We start from the raw sequence: 20480 nt of genomic DNA on the forward strand, positions 1-20480 counted from the left end.
TAGATCTATTTATACAGATCAATTTTTCGTATCATAGACATGATCAACAAAACGTAAAAACAATTCGGGTTCCCTAATTTTCAGATACAAGATAAATTTGTGAAAGAAAAAAAATGCTTGATGGTCATGATGACCCGTGAATTAAGCATTTTTCTTGAACTTATCCCATCACCACAAAAAATTGTAATCGAGCTCTCTGTGTTGTATCTCGAATCATCCAGTGTTGAATGTCAATATATCCGGTACAAATTAAAAGTTGACCTTTGCCTGACCTTGTCAGAAAGAGGCTTATTGTGAGGGAAATTTGTTATTGGAGCTGTTAATTATATTATTACATTTTTCTCAGGTTCAAAGGTCTTTGCTATTCGAACACCTGATTGGTTTATTTCGTATTCCTCAAATATTACTGCAAATTAAATACTAAAAAATCTACATAGGTACGTTCAAATTATATCAATAAAAAAGTAAAGAAAATTAAAGGATTGATCTCAACGGGTGTATAAAACAAAAGAGACATCACCAATTCACCCAAAAAATGAATATTTCGCTTTAACAATGTTGAAATATTGAAAGACTATTTTGATGGGTAGAAAATATTTATTAATATAAAACCATTCGTTACGGAAATACTCAAATTATAATTTTAAAACAAAATTTATACATAAATTACAAGTTAATGTAAATATGTAAGCTATATAAGGTATGGTTTCAGAAACAAGCCGAAGCTTCTTATAATTATCATTTAACAAAAAAAGATATCTTTGAATATATCGCCTATTCCATCTTTAAATTGCTTGTAATATGAAAATCATATATTGACGTTATCTTTTCTGACGTCACATAAGTGCACGCGGTAACTTGATGTCGACACCGCTTATCAAATTCACAGAAGACAAAATAAATCCGCCTTTTCACCAGAAGTCTTTTAAAAGTAAGAGGCAAGGAGCAAATAAAAGAAAACGAAGTAATCAAGTTTTTCTAAAGAGAGCTATAGTCATCAATCATTGCGTGAGAGGCGAAAAGAATGGCAGTGTGACGTTAGGGGAGCACGAATAATCCCCAACAAGAGGCTGTGTCAAACAATAGGCACCCTCTTAAGTAGAGCGTGCAACGTGAAATAACCCCGTGGCGAAGTTGATGAAATTCGACGAGGCGGAAGGATATTGTAGTAGACCCGACTTTTAACACATGACCAAATTAATACCTCTTCTATCTTTTCGTTCTATTTATTTAAATGAACAGAGACAACGAAAACAAAAGAGGAAACTCTCCAAAAATGTCGGTGACTATGTCTATATTTTATTTTGAAAAATAGTAGAACCATAGTAAATATGAAAATAATATCAGTTAGTCTTTTAACGCAATCATAGCACTTTCATAAATGTTCTTTTTGGTGTATTTAGAGATATTTAACACTCATTGTTTTTGGGTGGCAATATGAGCCAATTATCAGAGCAAATGAATATCCAGCTCCTTTTTCTAAAACCTTCGATTCCTACTTAATAATGAATATTAATAATACTAAGCATACGACTTGTAGTTAATACCAAGCACCAATCGGAAGTTCAACGTTGTAAGAAAACATGTATTTCTCATATTGATCATGCATTTTCATACTTCCGACCGACATAATAGAAATAGATGGAGAAATCATGGAGGCCCATACCATCCTTAAAAAAAAACAGAATATTTTTTTGTTTTCTTACACTTTGAAAGATTCCATATTTATGATCTATCCATGGTCGATAAAGCTATTACAAAATACACCCAATAATACTTCTCAAATAATTATTTACTCTGTGACTCTTTGAAAGAGAGATATGAATATTGAATAATAGATATATAAAATTGGGTTGATTGTCTTTTATAATTCCACACGTATTCAAAGCATTAACTCATTTCATTACAGATTTTTCTTTAGAATGTCAGCTATGATCTAACTATAATTTATTAGTCGTTCACTGAGCTTTTTTCGAACGTTCAAACATAGTAACATTCATTTGATTTAGAAATAAATTAAGGAGTCCTTTTATCTTTGGTCAACAAACATTTATTTCGTACCTATGCAATTTTTATATATAAAAAAATTATGGATTTTCCCTTTCTGCTAATGTGATTTTCAATTTCAAAGAGCAAACAAAAAAGACTTTTTTTAAGAGAGACTGCAGTTATCTACTACTTTAGCTTTTTGATTTTATTAAATGAAAGCGCAAAGCCAGACTCGAAGATGAAGCATTTTGTATCCTAGATGTATATCACAAAAGATTGGAGAGGTAAAGAGGAGTTGCCTAACAACTGCAAACTCAACACCCCATATAAACCCCCCGTCAAAAACCCCATTGTTGAAAATTATTTCTTTTGGCCACATGGATGCGAGTTTTTAGGAATATACTAATGTTGTTTTGAGTTTTAACTAGGATGAATTTTACTTCGTGGTCAAGACCTAAACTATTATCCAATAAAGGTGATTACTGTTTGGTATAATTTTCTATTGTAACAAAAAACCCATTACTTTTTACTTATACATAATCAGAACATTTTATTAACTTGCACATTATACTAAATAGAATAACATCATGGCCATACTAATATGTACGAGGTAAGTTTTAAGTTGTATTATCTGAGCAAAGTGGTTTAAAATACGAGAAACATTAAACCTACCAATGTTACCTAGGCAATGTTATTTTTTTTAGATCAAACAAAGATCTAGCTGATTAAATGACGTAATTCTATTACCTTTATACAGTAATTAAACATTGGCTAAATGTTTCTGGTCAAGCAATATGATATTGACATTAAACTTGTCGATGATGCAAGTTGCTTGAATTAAATAATATTCTATTATAAATTTGTGTTCATACTTGGATTACCTCCCTTAATTTACTTAGTTTACTTTATCATTTATATCCAGTTAATTTCTCTTGTTTTGTTAATCCAATTTCCTTCCTTCATTTGTTTCTCAACCAGTCGTCGTTCTGTACACCAAGGGCCGCAAATAGTAGGCTATATTTTGAGTTCACCGGATTATAAATTTTTGATACAGGTAACACTGTTACTTCCTTTAATGATGACATTCGGTTGTATTTTTTTCTTTAAGATTTTACCTACCTTTAACATGGGAAAAAAGCCAGCAATTGAATACTGACAGATTGCTCAGAGATTCATTGGAACTAATTGTTTTGCTACAAGTTTCATTAAGACTTACTGTTTTACTACAAGTTTCATTAAGACTTACTGTTTTACTACAAGTTTCATTAAGACTTACAGTTTTACTACAAGTTTCATTAAGACTTACTGTTTTACTATAAGTTTCATTAAGACTATTTGGATTAACTGGACGAGGAAAACAAAGAAGAGATATTTTACCCGGAGGTACTTAATAAATGAATTATTAGCAGTTGCATGAAGACTTGCTGTTTTTCTAGGAGGAAAACACGTTACAAAAGGTTTCTTAAAACTGTTTTGTTTAGAGTTTTATAGCTGCTAGATGTTCCCTGAAATAGACCTATGTATCAGTGTTCCAAATCTTAGGGTGTTACGCAATCAATCTATTTTCGGCTTCCTTGGTGTTTCGTGTAATTAAAAACATTTTGACTTACTTGGTGTTTCACGAAAAGTAAAAAATAGTCTGTTTTGGTATAGGTTTATTAGATTATTCATTCTTAGCATACTCCTGATGCTCCGTGAAGTCGATATGGTTTGCTATGTGCAACATGAAGACATGAGTGAAGACAAACTACTTTTCAAGATTAAAACGAAGACTGGCTTATAAGGGGCGTACATAATATTATGAAGACCAAAAGAAATGCAGATTGTCTTCCTTAGTATTTACGACGTCTGATTTCATATGTGTACATGCAGAAGATGAATTATTAAGGCTATGGAAGCCGGTTGCGGCCATATTACCCTGGACTTCTCGCCCACGACAAAATTTTCCTCGATTTCTCGCCTTTTTCCTTGCCCTTTTCCTCGATTTCTCGCCCTATTCCTCGCTTTCTTGCCTTTTTCGTCATCTTTTTTTACCCTAGCTTTCTCGCCTTTTGTTCGCCTTTTCTGACGCCTTCTCGTGGGCAAGAAGTCGAGTTTCTTCGCTTTCTCGTGGGCGAGAACTCGACAGTAGATATGGCCGCAGTTGGCTTCCATGGAAGGTTGTGTTCTTAGATTAGTTTGAATCACATAGGTAGACTTGCTTTGCTTGGTCAGAACTGACTATCGGGCAAGTAATGTTTGCAGAGGCTTTGCCCTTTTTCTTCATCTAGCTTTGGTGACGCTGGTTTGGTTTCATTATATTGAATTGTGAGTTTTTTAAATCTTTCTAAGGCCTATTGTATAGCTTTTATCGCTCTATGTAAGAGATTTGATTATCTGTGTCAAATCAATAAACGGTCTGGACAATCATGATAATATCTCGATTACCCAGAAGAAAGATATTGATTTTTTCTTGTTCCATCGAGAACAAACTGCGGGAGATTACAGGAGAATATTTCATCCCTGCGATGGCCTTGTTCACATTTCGCCATTCTCTCACGCACATCATGGCTTATCACCATTATGGACCATTTCAAAATAAAAAGTGGCTAAGTCAGGGGTCATTTCGTGGGTCATTTTGCATCTAAAACCCACAGAATTTATCATTTATCTTGATTCAGCCTTATACGAATCATCCTCCTTTAAAAATACCAGGATCAAGACATGTAGCATTCATATTAATTGAAAAGCAGTTTGATCATCAAAAACAACTGCTATCATTATCTGCAAGCGCTTAACGCTTCCCCTGTATCGGTAGGCTTTCATTTTAAATTAACATTCGTGCGGGTGTGGCTTAATAATGGCAGTTCGTTAACGGCATTTGTAATGAATTTGCAGACATATGAAACTGGTTGTTGCAGTGTCATAATTTGAATGAATATGAAACTCGTCTTAAGCTGCGAACTAGAACTAAGAAGATTGGATTAAGAAGACGATTAAACGAATATTCTATCCAATTATGAATCTGTTAAATTTTTTTTTATACCATTTGCTTTTTTTGAAGCTTTGAATACAATACATGTATCAGAAAGAGTAACACGCTTATCTCTACTTAACAATGCTCTGTTTCGGTTGAAATTTCTCATCTTCAAATTTTGAAATTATGGTTTACTGCCTCATTGTAAGAGGTAACAAAAGTAACAAAACAGTATGTTTTGTAAGAAGATGAGGGTCTCATATAAACCCAAAAGTTATTCATATTTTCAATGATATTCAGGCAATTTCTAAATGCAAAATGTTCAGTTTTAGTAAATGATAGGAATAGTTTTCTGATTTTAGCAAATATATAAGGAAAGATTTTAGAAGAAATCTTAATTTGACTTTCAAATAAAGATCAATCTTGTAAGTTATTTAATGTTTGATTCAGACCTAATTGCGAATTGTAGTGAAGAGGAAGACTTGAATTTCGGGCTATTTTGATTGATACGTACTGCAATCTGATGGCAAATAATTTGATTGATTTTGATTAAAGAATTGTTTGATGCAGAATTTGTACAATATCTATAGGTAATTGATAAATTGTTTAGCAATATTTTCGTATGACTTAAGTTTGAATAAAGACATGGACATTATATATATCTGAAGTGTCACCTTTAATTTTATCAATTTTTCTTACGTCAAGAATGAAGTTTTTAAATCATTCATAGACGAACCCAGATTTGAATTTAAAAATTGATCAAGTTAACAAGAATTTAGTTCTATGATATTCTGTTGGGAGAAAATGACTGCAATATTATATATACTATACAAATCTTGTTAAAACTAAACTATAGTCCAGACATAAACTATTGATTTTTACTGGACTAATGTCATTGTGACATGTATATATCACAGGAAAGACTTCCATTGTTAGTACATTAGTATTAATAACACAGACTGACTTACAAATGTCATATTTGTTTATAATTTATTCATATACATATACATGCGTCTTGAAATCAGTGGCGGAGCCAAAGGGGTGGGGTGGGGTAGGTAGCAGACCCCACCCCCCCCCGACCTTTGCAGCCCCGGAAGAAAGATTTTCGGTCAAAAATCTCATCACTTAGTTAAATATAGTAATATAGTAATTGGGCAAAAAACGAGTAAATGAATGCAGAATGAATTAGATTTGTATTGAGAGTTAAGAAGTTAATAAGGATGTTTGTCAACGACTTAATAAAAACGGCCCACTTTAATTTCGATCTCATCCTTCCCAGCTTCATTCGGAAAGAAGGAAGTTTTTTGATATGTTAATGGTAACCTGATTCAAACGCAAATTTTTCTAAATTGATAAAATATTCAACCAATCAAGGTATTTCGCACAGTTTTCAGGAATATTCATATTTAAAATACCATTACTTATATTAGTTCCACTATTAATGGTATATTTTTATTGGTTGACATAAATCATCGTGACAAATTTTGAGGCTGTAAGTTCAAAATTTGCTGAAACACGATTTAAAAGAGAATTTCGCCAGATCATCAATGGTGAGTATAGAGTCCCTTTGGGAACACGACTCGAACAATCCACATCTGCAATTTAACCAGATGAAAACATAATCACAGTATAATATGCCAAAATTAGAGTTTAAATCATAGCTTTATGAACTAAATAATGCCGCTGTCCTGGCAAAATTTCCCTCATTGCATGGCGTTGCCCGTCTTCATTAGCCCACATGGTGCAGAAAAGTAGGACGTAAAACTCCATTCATTTCATTTAATTTTTTTTATCAACTAAAATACTCAATATAAACCGACTGTTGCTTTCACAATTTGATTCGAAAATTTGTTCTTACTAACACTTATACAATGATACAAATGCAATCCAGATGACATAACATTTGTCCCGATTACATTTGATTGCAGATAGCAGTGCGTATATTCACCTTCTCAACTGGAGTTTAAAATGTAGCTTTTTTGCATGTCATCTGTAACCGTGGACTAAAAGCATGCTTGTAATTTGTTTTTGTTTTTTGGACAATAGTGAATTCTAATCTTTGTATTTAAAACGTAATGGACGTTAAGTTTTGTTTTTGGCTCGAAATGAGTTTCTTTTTGTTTTGCTAGGCTTGTTATCTATGTATATACATTAAACATGTGTGGATTGAACAAAAGTGGATTGTCATCGTTTTATTAACTGAAAAATCGGTGTGCAATTTTCAAACTGATACAGAATATTGGTCTGTAAAATGTTCCTTTTGAACAAAATAGTCATTTACTCTCGGGCATAGTGCCTCAAAGAGGTTTTTATTCTTTATATTTTGCGCAAGGTAAGTCTACAATTTGTGAAGAAATAAATACAAACTCTTTATTCCACAATAATTTTGTGTTTTATTTTCGATTGACTAATAAGATATATTATTACTATTTTTTCTGGGCGAATTTTTGTTTATAAACGATACTTGGTACCAACGTTTACATAATATATAACAATAAATTTAAATAAGGTTTATGTACAGAGTTTCACTGCCTGGCAGTTCCTTACATCACAACGTCATCACGTGATACACACAAATTGAACACGTCTACAACCAATAATAATAATAATAATAGTAATAACAAACCACGTGTACGACGTAACAATTACTAAAGATAAATTAATATCTCACAAAGAATTTTTTCCAAAAATTTTAAAATACTTTTTATTTTCATAATTTAATTGCCAAACCCCTAAAATAACAAAAAAAAAAAAAAAAACACTCGATAGACGCAATGGATTTAGTATCTACACGGGTAAGACCACAAAATAGGAAAAAAAACTATATAATTCAGCATAAAGTGCCCTTCTACAAATATTGCCCTCATGAAAAATTAAATGCCAATACATAATTGAAAAGAAATAAATTAACAGAAAATCCGAAAAGTTTCTGAAATTAAGCAACATAATAAATAGCAATCACATCGAGTACAAAATCCAAACCTTTTAAAAAGAGTCCATAGTTATGTTATTCTCTCTCGAAAACATAAATAAGTTTTAAAACATTGGACTGCTCATTCATTTAAATCTATCTCATGAATATTTTCCTTTATAATTGGAAATAATGAAAAATATTAATTTTATAACTGAACAAAATATATCTGACATCTTCGAGCATGTAACAGAAATAATAATTAAAACGCAAATATAAATAAGTATATTTTTTGAAACGTATAATAGGATTCAATATTCATGGCTAAAACATTCTTCGCATTCATGAAGCCAAGTCTATTAATTCAGACGAAACGAAAATACCAGATCTGCGCAAATTTATTATCCAGAACATTGGAACTGTAATATTCATAAACTATCCTCATCAGTTCAAATATATAGACAGCTAAAATTTCAAGGGACACAAACGAATTTGTTCAATGTTTTCATATACTGTCTTTTAGAGCTTTAAGATCTGATTCTATTTCATGCATTTGATAAGGTTTTTGAAAGAGGATTTGTATTTTTAATCTTAATACATTTTCCTAAAAGCACCAAGGAAATGCATTCAGTCGATTACGTCTTTCTTAAAAACCCACCATAAGAATTAAAAGTTTGAAGGGAATATCTACAGAGAAAACTTTTTAGTTTTGACAAAAATTTAGACAAGTTTACGTTTGGCCACATGCCCATATCTCAGTCTGGCTTTAACATCTATAAATAACATTATACAGAATAAAATATTACATAATTATAATAATGTACAATTAAACGTTTATAATACAATTTCTAATATATTCATTGTAATTTTTCTCAATACAAATCTTTTACCAAATGAACATCTCAGAATACCACCCAACCCTTTTTTCTTTGTCCCTCAAGGGGTTTTCATAAATGGGATAAACTGATCATGATCTGCACTTTTCAAAAATATAATATCCTTTGTTTTTATTCTCAAATTAGGAAATGATATTTGAAGATAAATATTCTGAGCCAAAATACTATGCAGACAAATCAAACATTTCATATCCGGAAAAGATGCCCATAAAAAAAAATACTGCAAATGTGCAATCGCAGTCAATTACACACTTATACTTACATACCAATCATTTCAAACACATATGGTGAACACAACTACGGGTCAAATGAACACTGAACAAAATACTTAGAACATTGTTACCATCAATCAAAACTTATTTAACCGTCACTACTAAACCAATCGTGTATCACAATCATACTAGAATGTATCTTATCGTTTTTCTCTTGCTCATTTACAATTCCAAGTAAAATTCTCACGAATAATTCAATTCATATGAATCTATTCACAAGCCAGCAATGGATGTATCATTTACACGTAACAGTTTCAAAGGTAAAGTTTTCACATCACAATTTAGTGCACTAATTAGTTATGAATGTTTCACAATCATATTAGATCAATGGGTCTTGTCCACTTCGCCAGTGCAATGCACTTACGATGGCTTTGAGTAGTCAATAGGTACAGCTTCACGCTTCAGTTCTAAAGGTGATTCCTGTGGTGGTTTATAATATCCATTGTTCAGATGAGGCTGCCATTTAGGGATCATATTATGGGGGAGATGTCGATACGCTTCTGACGACTGGGGTTTTAATTGTGTTATTGGAGCTTTCACTAATCGCGGGACTTGTGGAACATGTTTGATATGGGCTGTAACACCAGGAAGAGATTTTGCGCTATAAGAATGGGAATTAGAGTCTTTATGGTTGGGTTTCCCAACCTGGGCAGCCGTATCCTTAACTGTGTTACTGGATATTTTAGTAGTCAAATCCTTTCCAGGGCTTGTTGACACAGATGTAGGAGTAGGCACACGGTTAATAGTCGGCGTTGTTGCTCCAGATGCCATTCTACTTGGAGAAGGAGAAGTGCGGTTTGGAGATGGTGAAGATTTATTGGGAGACGATGGCACCCTCGTTGACGATGATGCTATTTTGTTTTGGTTTATGGGTACTTTATTTTGAGACGAAGTCATTTTACTTGGCGATGTAGGAATTTTAGGCGAAGACAGAACTTTTAATGGCGAAGATGATATTTGTGTTGGTGACTGCGGTACTTTAATCTGCGTCGAAGTTACGTTTGTTTGAGATTGTGATGAAACTTTGGCTGGCGAAGATGGTAGTTTACTCGATGACGTTGAGGTTTTGTTGAGTGTGGATGACACCTTTAAAGAAGTAGTTTTCTCTTTAGTTGGAGAAGAAGGGGGATGAATGGCTGGTTCTTTCTTGGATGACGTCAGTGGTCGAGAGAGGGTTTCTTTAGTTGAAGACTTCATGGTGTAAGATGCAACGTACGATTGAGACGTATTGAGTCTGGCAGTATCTTTATTATTTGACGTTGTTTTACCGGATGTGTCCTTATGAATGGAAAGGATTAACCGATGTGGCGAATCCTTTTTGGTCGATTTTGTCGCGACCAGACTGCTTTTCTCACTTGAATGTCGGTCTTTCTTTGAACTGTGATTAGATGACATTTCCTTTACGGAAGAATTAGATGACCTTGGGAAAATATCTTTGGATGTTATTAGTAGCCTTGTTGGTGACTTTGGAGATGCCACAATGTGTTTCATGGTAACCTCTTTTTTATCCAGTTTTGCTGATGGATAACGGAAGGTCATATCTTTTACGGGTGAAGGAGGGGGTCGAGACATGATAACCTGAGAACCGGTATCCTTGACCATAGGTTTTGTAATATGGTGTGATGGTTCCTTAAATTCTGGCTCCATTGTTGGAGCAACTGTTTGACTTTGGGCATCTTTAGACGGAGATTGGGGCAGTTGGCTATTGACGTATTTCTGAACTGCCTCAAAATGATTTGGTTTTTGTTTTGGTTTTGTCTGCAAATTACTTGATTTATCTGACATCGATGGTTCATTCACATTGTTGTTGATTGTCAAGGATGGTTTAACAGATGGTACATTTAAAACATCGGATTTCGTGTCAGATGTAGATTGGGTAGATACGTCCAGTTGAGTAGCGGGAACAGTTGACGCTTTAGTCTCCGGTTCGTCATCAATAACTATTTCTAAGTTTGATTCGGAATCCTCGATTTCGACTTCTTCCATCACGATCTGCATCTGACGTTCATCTTCGTCATCATCATCAAATATAACTACGTCATCATCATGGGTGTTGGTATCATGGTTATTTGTGATCAACGTACTCTTAGGAGGAATATCGCTATTTTTCACGAAAGGTTTTGACAAGTCAGTAGCAACATCTTGTGGTGATGTTGATGGTTGTTGGTATTGCCGATTGCCCTCACTGTTCGTTAAGATTCTTCCAGGTGTTACAACAGGTTTCTTTTCACTCTCAATTATTGATATTTTATTCTCAAAAATAACGTCATTACAAGCATTTACAGGTTCAAGTACATGTTTAATGTCTTCTACTTCCGGTTTTATTTTCCTTATATCATCTACTTTCATTTTCTTTGACTCATTCAAATAAAAGGCGTAGAAAAGCCTAAGTATCCCTTCCTGAAATGAGAATTTCAAAAAATCAATGGCTGATTTGCATTAGCTTATTCAACAGCAAAGAGCTGTTAACCAACCCTGTCCATTCATTGAATTATTGTAAAACCATCAAATTTTAAATATTATGAATACATTTTAAATCTTTGCTCATATTTATAACCTGTTAATAAAGTAATTCAGTTGAACTTAGTCTTTCCTCTTTCTATTGAAAAATAAAATAAAACATAGGTAGATATCCTTACCCGTCTCCAGGAGTAGATATAAGCGACATCTATCAGAGTGAAGTGATCACTCAATGGCTGGTTGGTATGGTAAATATCAATCTGAATTATAAATTGGATAAGATCAATAAATAAATGAAAAAATTAAGGAAACCATCACTGAGTTTCACGTATAATATTGTATGCCTTTAAGAGAGCCATAAATACTAAAAAAAATATATATCAAATAAGAATCATTGGTAACCTCACTACACAGTTTTGTGTTCCCCAAAATAAATAAATGATAAGGTGGGAATGCACATGAGAAGATCGAAAAATATTGAAACTACTCAAAAAAATTAGAAATAAACCAATGCGTGCCAACTTTGATTCATCGATGATACTAACATCACGTGTCATATCAAAAAGTCATAATATTATAAATATTATATCAATGACAATCAAAACAAATTCAAATATTTTGAAAATTAAAATTAAAAAATAAATTTTGTGACAGAAAAACAATACTCTGTTTTTTGAAAATTGGAGAGGATTGTATCTTCTTTTTTTTATTTTTAAAACTTTTACCACTTATGGTAAAGTTGAAACTTTTCCTATTTGCTCAGGATGTACATGCATCCGGATAATTAGAATTAAAAAAAACCATTTCAACATTCCATAAGTCTCACTTTAAGAAATCAACAAGCTGAAATCATACCTGATATCTATCTGATAAGGAAAATTTATTTCTAATAAATCGTTTTAAATGTGACATGTTCACAGCAGCAGGGCACAGTAAATATCGTCGATCGTGTAACTGTAAGTAGAAAAATGCAATGTTCTATTATTCAGGAGGTATAATTACAAACTAATGTTAATCAAATTTCGTCTTGTATCAAAAATAATTATTAAATAAATAAAGATAAAAAAAAGCAACATGTTTCATCACATTGTTGGTTCTTTCTTTTACCAACACCCTTTTTGTCGCCTTTGGGTAAAATATATGGAAATTATCATTTAAATAATTTAGCAATTCGTTCCTTCAAAGGCACAAAGAACATAAATCACACATAATATGTTTTATTTTCTAATGTTTCTGAATTTGCAAAAAAAAAGTTGCAATATTTCATAAAAAAAAACATGTAAAATGCACATACCTTATCACAGATTTTGTTCTGACAATCAGTTTCCATTGAATTAGGTCCTCTACAAAAACATAATATGTGGATATGAGAACAAATTGGTGTTTCTTTTGAAGAGGATAATCTGATTAAATCTTGGGATGATGTATCAATAGTACAAAGAACAGACTTTGAACCTAAATTTGTGCAGAAAGAAAGAGTAAAATGGATCTTAGTTCTGACCTGAATGCAGAAAACTACAAAAAGGGATTCAACCTTCATAAAAACAACCTAGTCTACGTACTCAGTGTAAAAAAAAAATAAAATGAAACATACTCAGGCCAAAATTCCAATGAAATGCTGAAGTCTTCATCGGCAGCAAATATAATTCTATTTGACGTCCTTGCTTTACCACTCGATTTAGCTGAAAATATGAATGTCATAATTTACATGATTTTGCTTTTTGGAAATTGAAAAATTGAATCGTTCTGAATCCGATTAAACAGGAATATTTCAAAATATCAATATCCCTTATTAGGCCCTTCCCAGCGTCAAAAGAAAATGTCAAAAGTAAATGGCACGGTAAAAATTTAAAAATTCAGTAAAATTATATGCAAATGAAATTCATAAAACCAGGATTACTCCTAGAAACCAAACAATCACTTCATAATATACTTGAAAATAAATGTATCCTTAGCCATTAGGAGAGTTAGTTATAATTCTGAATTTTAGCACAAACTCACTATATATACATGCAAAATATACCCTACCGACAAGTCCTTCAGAGGTGTGGATAATTGAATTGTAATTCAATGCGAAATGTGTAGCCTTGATTTGAATTCAATGCAAAGTAGGTGGAATTTGATTTATTTTACTTACACGGGACAGGTTGATTGTCGTAATATTCTCTTCTTCTCTTCATTTCTCCTGGAAATAAATCAAGTTTTATCTAAAGCTGATTTGATATCAAGTATTGAGTATTTAAAGCATTCGCACTCATTTATTTTTCTGGTTGTATAAGTATAGCTTTAAGTAAGCGTGATTCGTTCCAATTCCATTCGATCTAATCTATTTTCAGTTCAAGAGAGAAAAATGATTGTATTCCAGCATAGAATAATAATAACAAACTTTGAAAAATGACTCAAAAATAGGAGATATCTGCCAAAAACCTATCAGTTGAAATTCAAACAGAAGAAAACCTGAGATATGGAAATGCGCATTTACATAATAATATAAACTTACTTTGAAACAAGCCTGGGACTACCTTGTACACTATATTCTGTAAGGTTTCGTCTAGTCTATAAAACAATACGACTCAAATTAAAGTAATTTACATTGACATAAATTGTTCAGAATTGAATATAATGTAAATGTATTGCCTCACATAAATAAAGTCACGTGAATAATGACAATAGCTTGCACAGTTATAAATTACATAAAAGATCCCGCTCAATCACATTCAGTAAATATTTAAAATAATATAAAACAATGTTATGGGTGTATCTTTAAGTGTAGCAATTACTTTGATATAAATAACTTATGGAAACATAATATCAGCCGACAATGGTAGCATTTTTTTCGAACTGTTTTTAAAGTATTTGTTATCTGTTGTAGAAATTTGTTACCAAATATTCCTAGTGGAACGAAGATATACACTGTTCAGTGGCGGAACTAAAGGGGCTTGGGGGGAGGACTGGGGGCAGAGGGGACAGGGGTCAGAGGGGTCAAAAACGTCTAACTAGGTTAGAAATTCGGGCAATCTCTGATATTTCGCCTCACCCCCCTCGAACGTTAACCTGACCCCGCCACTGACACTGTTTATGTTTATTAACCAAAAGATAAAACCTTTACCTGATGTTTTGCCATGGTCGTGTTTTATGAATTAAAACTTCACAGATTGGGCAGTATTTACTGGTTTCTAAGTAACGCATTATACATGTTTTACAAACTGAAAGAAGAAAAAAATATTTCATAAGACTAATATGATTTGCGAATACTGAATACATGGGCATGTCTCCAAAATGTTGTATGCCATTTATGTACATGTAAGTAAATGGAAAATATCCAGATTTGCAGATTTCTTTTTCAAAAACTTTCACTTTATGGATCACGATTATTGATTTTTTTCATTCAACCTATTATAAAAGCTTTCGCATTTGTAAACTACTGGGAAATATAGTTTTTCATTTTTCAAAAACTTCTGGTTTATTTTTATGTGTACAAAGGTATATAAATCAAATTGATACATTCATTTGTCTTCAGTCATAATTCTTTCTAGCTATCATATTTAAGATAGTGCAGCTTAACTGATATAACCTATTTACATTAAAATAGAAGACATTAACCATGAAATTAGACTTTCACAACCACTTTTATGACTGTATTCTTAACTACATGTCATAACATTTCTCGATCATAACCTTAACATAATCTGTAGTTCTTAACAACAAATATTTGATTTATCATGGAAAATGTATGACTGCATGAAAAAAGTGTAGGACGGGGAAATGGAAAAGCCAGTCCCGAAAGAACAGACATTCAGTCCAGCCACATTATACCACATTGTTATTTGGATGAGTTAACTTAAAAGGAATACTACCTCTTAGAATGGACATATAATAAGTGCAGATATTCATCAGTTGGACTTGCCAGGTGCCATGACTAAATATCTATATGAGACGAAATATCCATTAAACTAAGTAATTATTGAAATTACTTCGTTTTATGGATGTTTTTGATAACAGAGGGATTCTGTAGTTTTGGCACCAGGTAATTTCATTGATGAACAAAGTCTTATTCATAAAATTCAATTACAATAAAAGTGTAGATAGCAAGATGTACTTTGTATAAGGTTTTATAAAAAAAACTCTCTTATAGAAGCACTGGCCTAGGTCACAAGTTGGGATTGTGAATTTCAGCATTGGAATAACTCAATTTGATAGAAAATTACCCACTTCTAGAGAGATTTACAAGATAAACAAATAATTCAGAAATGCAAAGCGATTATTTCATTTTGTGCGTTTTTATTGTTTATGGAGCATAATAATTCATTACAAATTTCTGCTGGGTCTGCATAGTTGTCGTTAACCGAGAACAAATTTGACTTGAATGACAATTAATGAATCATTTTTAATACTGTACATGGTAATAAATATCTTGCTTGATGTATTATTCAAATCTAAACAATAGCATAAGTAACAGTCACAATATTTATTTTCAAATGTATTGTTATACCGATATTATTTATAACTTTACTTTTAGATGCCACTATAGTTTATGAACGTTCTTTTAATTGTCGTTATAGTTTATGACCTTACTTTTAAGTTTTGTTATAATCATAAACTTATTTTTACACGTTATAGTTTATAAACGTATCTGTCGTTATAAGTTTATTTTTACTGTGTGTTCTAATGTGTAAGTATCGTATGTTTTCATAATTTTGAACGTAATATCATACGTTTCATACTGTCGATGATAATGGTCTGTAAGATCCGTTCTCTTTTAACAAGATCTGACTATGAAAGGATGAAGTTAACTACGGCATCACTACGTGAGAGTGGACGAAAGCAGAGTCAATGTTATATACCGACTGAACATATATCATGCATTTCAAGTTGGCAATGTAAATATTTCATCACGCAGTCCGGACTCTTGAGGCCACTGCATTTTCGCTTACATATATTTAATGCTAATAATGTCGTTTAAGCCAGTTTTTGTAGAGTTTGAATCATCCAGCTATTCAGTGATGTAAAATATCTGTCTTATACATTATGGTTTTATTCAAAATAGGCATAAAATTGACAATAAAACATACATTATTATAAAAACACGTATTTCACGTCCGGGCGTGAAAAAGTTTACAGTAACGATCAATGTACCACGAGTATTTTTTTTAAAGATTTTATCAGCGAAGAATTGAAACGAACCACTATAAATATAAAAACACGTAAAATATGTAATTCACACCAACTCTTAACTCAACTGTTAGAAATGTATACACATAAAAACTGAATATTATCTCTGAATTTTATCTATTTATATGAAAATAAACACGTAGTGAGCAGTACATATTCAATATATTAATGGGCTGATGAATTCTTTCTTCATACATGTTAATTTATGAAGTGATATACCATGACGACGTTTTTAAGAATAATAATGTTTTATATATTCAAATATTTTTCGTTATATTAGGATTTTAAAGAAGGAAAAGGCTATCATTAATTCTGTAAATTCAGTTGGATTAAACTGTTAGTAAATGAGGTTGGCTATCTTTATCAACAAGCAGAATCTTGTAAAGGTATAAAAGTTTATCAATCCTTATATAAAACAGCATTTCTAATCTGCGAAAGTAATACTTTGTAATAATATTTTTTTTTTCAAAAGAAATTTTATTAATTCAAAGATTGTGATTTTATTTTTTGCTTAACAAAATAGTAGTATTTGATTCCATGTTTCAATGGTTATGGAATGGTATCACAAGTATACAAGCTTTCACAATTCACCTAGCTAAGCTTCTGAAAACACGACGTTGATTTTGTCTATCTAATTAGTTTTGTACGGATGGATCAGAAAACTAAAATACAATAAAATTATTTCGATCTGAAATAAATTACGTTATCATGGCATTGATTAAGGTCGGGTATTGTTGTCTCCGCAGCTGTAGAAATAAGTAGGCCTTAAGATTAAAGGGAAGTAAGCACATATTCAAAACCAGAGTAATATCCCTTTATGAATGCCTGTTAATCTCTATACCTTTAACTACGACCAGTACAGACACGTTTATTAGGCTTAGAAGTATTATAGAATATTTTGTTAAATTTAACTCTACATATCATTAAGGAATGCAGACAAATATTGATGACGCTGCAAATCAAGTATGCGTTATTAAACTGTACCGCCCTGTATAAATTGGAGGACAATCGGAAACAATGAGTTTGTTTTGAATTAATCCTGTCAAATTTTATGGCTAATTAGTCTGTTTGAATGTAGAAAATAAAAAGGCTATTATAAACCTATCCTTACAGCTGGTATCCTTGGGCGTTATTGATCAAAAATTAATAATAGTAATATAATAATAATATATTGTATAATGTGAATATCAAAATTATATTTCAACAAGGATAATATCCAATAAAAATGTATTATTGTCTTTCAGTTGAATATGACGTGAAGTGAACTTCCATCAAGAATTCCTTCGATACTATTTTTAGACAGGAAGGGCTAATGAAAACAGATATCGCCATGCAGAGAGCAGTAGAAAGGCTTTCGCCATTACAATGGCATAAATTTGCCTACTCTTTTCGAAAGATTGAGGTTCGGCAGTCATTGCGAGGGACTGATCTCTCATTAGTGCTTGGAAAGGTTTCTGGAAAACTGCTCCTAAAATGAATAACGACCGAGGGGAAATCTTCACCCAATTTGCCGCCAAAATTATTAATTTCCCGCCCAGTTGTCGAACATGTTGATGAAATGTTGTTTCAACGTTGCTCAAGTTTATACCTAGCATTTTGGAGAAAGGGTGGTAAAAATGTTAAAATATGTTGGGGAAAAGTTGATAGTGACAACCAAGCTTTACTTTCGCAATAGTTGTCACTGGTTGACAAATCTGTCACTAGTGGAACAAACACACTTATTCTATGTGGCCTATAGTATTAAATTTGTAAAAGCTAAGACTCAATAATTAATGCCTTAAACCACTGAGGTACGAATAACGATTTTTTTTTGCCTAAATTAGTTTTATACTGGGTTATTAAATCTATATACCAATGCTCCCATTTATTTCGATTTGTTAAAGGGACAGGTAGATCATTTTTTTCACCAATCATACTTTAGTCTTAACGTTTTTTTTTTTAGCAAAGCCAATCAGTTGTAGGGTTCAAAGCTCACCGTCGAAAATTGAGTGTTAAAATGATGACTCGTAAATTTAAGAGACTCTGTGATATATAGAAAAACCATGTAAGGAAGAGCGAGTACAATTCCTAGTTTGAAGTATTTTTAAGGAATTTCTAGTACTTCTATTTACATATATTCAAGTCAACACCCCCACCCCACCCCCCAAAATGGCGCATATGTCCCCTTAAACAAAATCAAACATTTGTTTACGATCAGAAAGAATTTCCAGCTAACAGCCTATCAATAAATGTTCGAAAATTTTCAATTATAACAGGAAATATCAGAGAGAAGTCCCTGTGGTTTGTTTTATTATCAACCAACCAAGTTCATCAATATTTTATGGAAAGCAAATATTTTCACACTTTTGACTGACAAAGGAATCCATTATTGTAGCCTCCTTTTTCAATTATACAAATTTACGACATGTCGTTAATAAGTCGTTCATTGCTTCTCATCATCTTGAGGCATCGATTTTCTGTTAAGATGAGTCCTTTCATTTTTGTTACACACTGAGTAAAATGTGGAGAAGACCAATATATGCTTACCAAAGTTGAGAGCCCCGATTGGACTAAATAAGCCTTTAAAACTTTCTCGTGCAGCATTGGCATTTAATGGGCGAACGATGACTCCAAAAAGGGCTCAACATCTCATCGCTACTCCACTGAAGTAGGATTCATTTATTCTATCAAACTGTTGATAAAGATTCATACGAACTATCATTCACTCATTCATTCATTTTCATTCATGCATTGCTACGTCAGCTGTAATATTACTGCACGCCTATACCTAGAAAGGCATTGATATACTACAAGTAAGGTCAGATTGATCTCAGAAAAGAAAACTAGTTCACCGAGTAAAAATCAATACAAAACTCGAGTGATATTCTTCTCTCATACCTTACTCTTATCGGTAAATTCGGGGTGTTATTTTGAGATGACCCCCGTTCAGGAAGTAATGACCTTTATTCGCCCTCTGGCAAAATGTTGATAAGAAAATTAAAATATTTGATATAAACCAAACATGCTTTTTAGATCAAATATTTGAGAGAAAGTTTACATTAAAGAAAAGTTTTCGGACTAATGACATATCAGTCTACACAAAGCGAAATGAACCATGGACTTGTGCTAGTTTTTTCTTAACGTAATCTTAACAAAGGCCACCAATTTTTGATAACTTTCATTTTAGACTCAGTATTAAAAAAGGCAAATAGAACTTTCCTTCAGTGGTCATCCATTGTGGTACAATTGTTTGATAGCTCTGTTACGAGTAGGTCATCGCCTTTTCAGAGAAAGCAAAATAAATGTACCAAAGTAGGGTCAACTTACTATGCAGCAGTCTGCATTAAAATCTGGTTGCTAATTTAATAATTGTTTTATTATTAAATGTAATCGGAATGATTACTTTTAATACAACTTATACTTACATGAGTGTAAACATTCGACAATAGTAGTGGCATCAATTAAGTATCCTCCACACAGGGCACATATTAAATGAGGATTGACCTCTGTTATCCTCATCCTCCCTCCATTGGTGACTGCCTTAACGCTCATACTGGAATATAGAATATATAGATATAACTGATGTTTTACCATTCCCAATAAAGTCATGTTTAAAGGAGTTGCAACTGGTAACAATACAGTATCTTAATGTCAGTGTGACAATATATATCTATACAGTCAAACTTGTACGAACAGTGTGAATGAACCATCGGTAAAAATTTCCCAAATGCAATTGCAATCTAATGAAAATACATAAAGATAGCTTGCGTTGCAAGGTAACATACGCCCACTGGCAGCTGTCAGAAATAATAAAACAGTCTTTAGTGACTTAAGTACGAATTTTC

The 20480-nt window shown here is 32.3% G+C and overlaps 1 protein-coding gene across 1 annotated transcript; it reads right to left on the reverse strand.

Moving 5' to 3' along the window:
- Positions 1-11597: 11597 nt before the first annotated feature.
- Positions 11598-20187, reverse strand: LOTGIDRAFT_135291 (hypothetical protein; the record flags this gene model as incomplete). The annotated part of the gene is made up of 7 exons (XM_009069020.1): positions 11598-11744; positions 12340-12462; positions 13075-13166; positions 13622-13669; positions 13985-14040; positions 14594-14690; positions 20061-20187. The coding sequence occupies 7 exons, from the start codon at positions 20185-20187 to the stop codon at positions 11598-11600; spliced, it is 690 nt and encodes a 229-aa protein (XP_009067268.1).
- Between the last annotated feature and the right edge of the window lie 293 nt (positions 20188-20480).

This window comes from Lottia gigantea (assembly GCF_000327385.1).
Source record: "Lottia gigantea unplaced genomic scaffold LOTGIsca_97, whole genome shotgun sequence".
NCBI lineage: Eukaryota > Metazoa > Mollusca > Gastropoda > Lottiidae > Lottia > Lottia gigantea.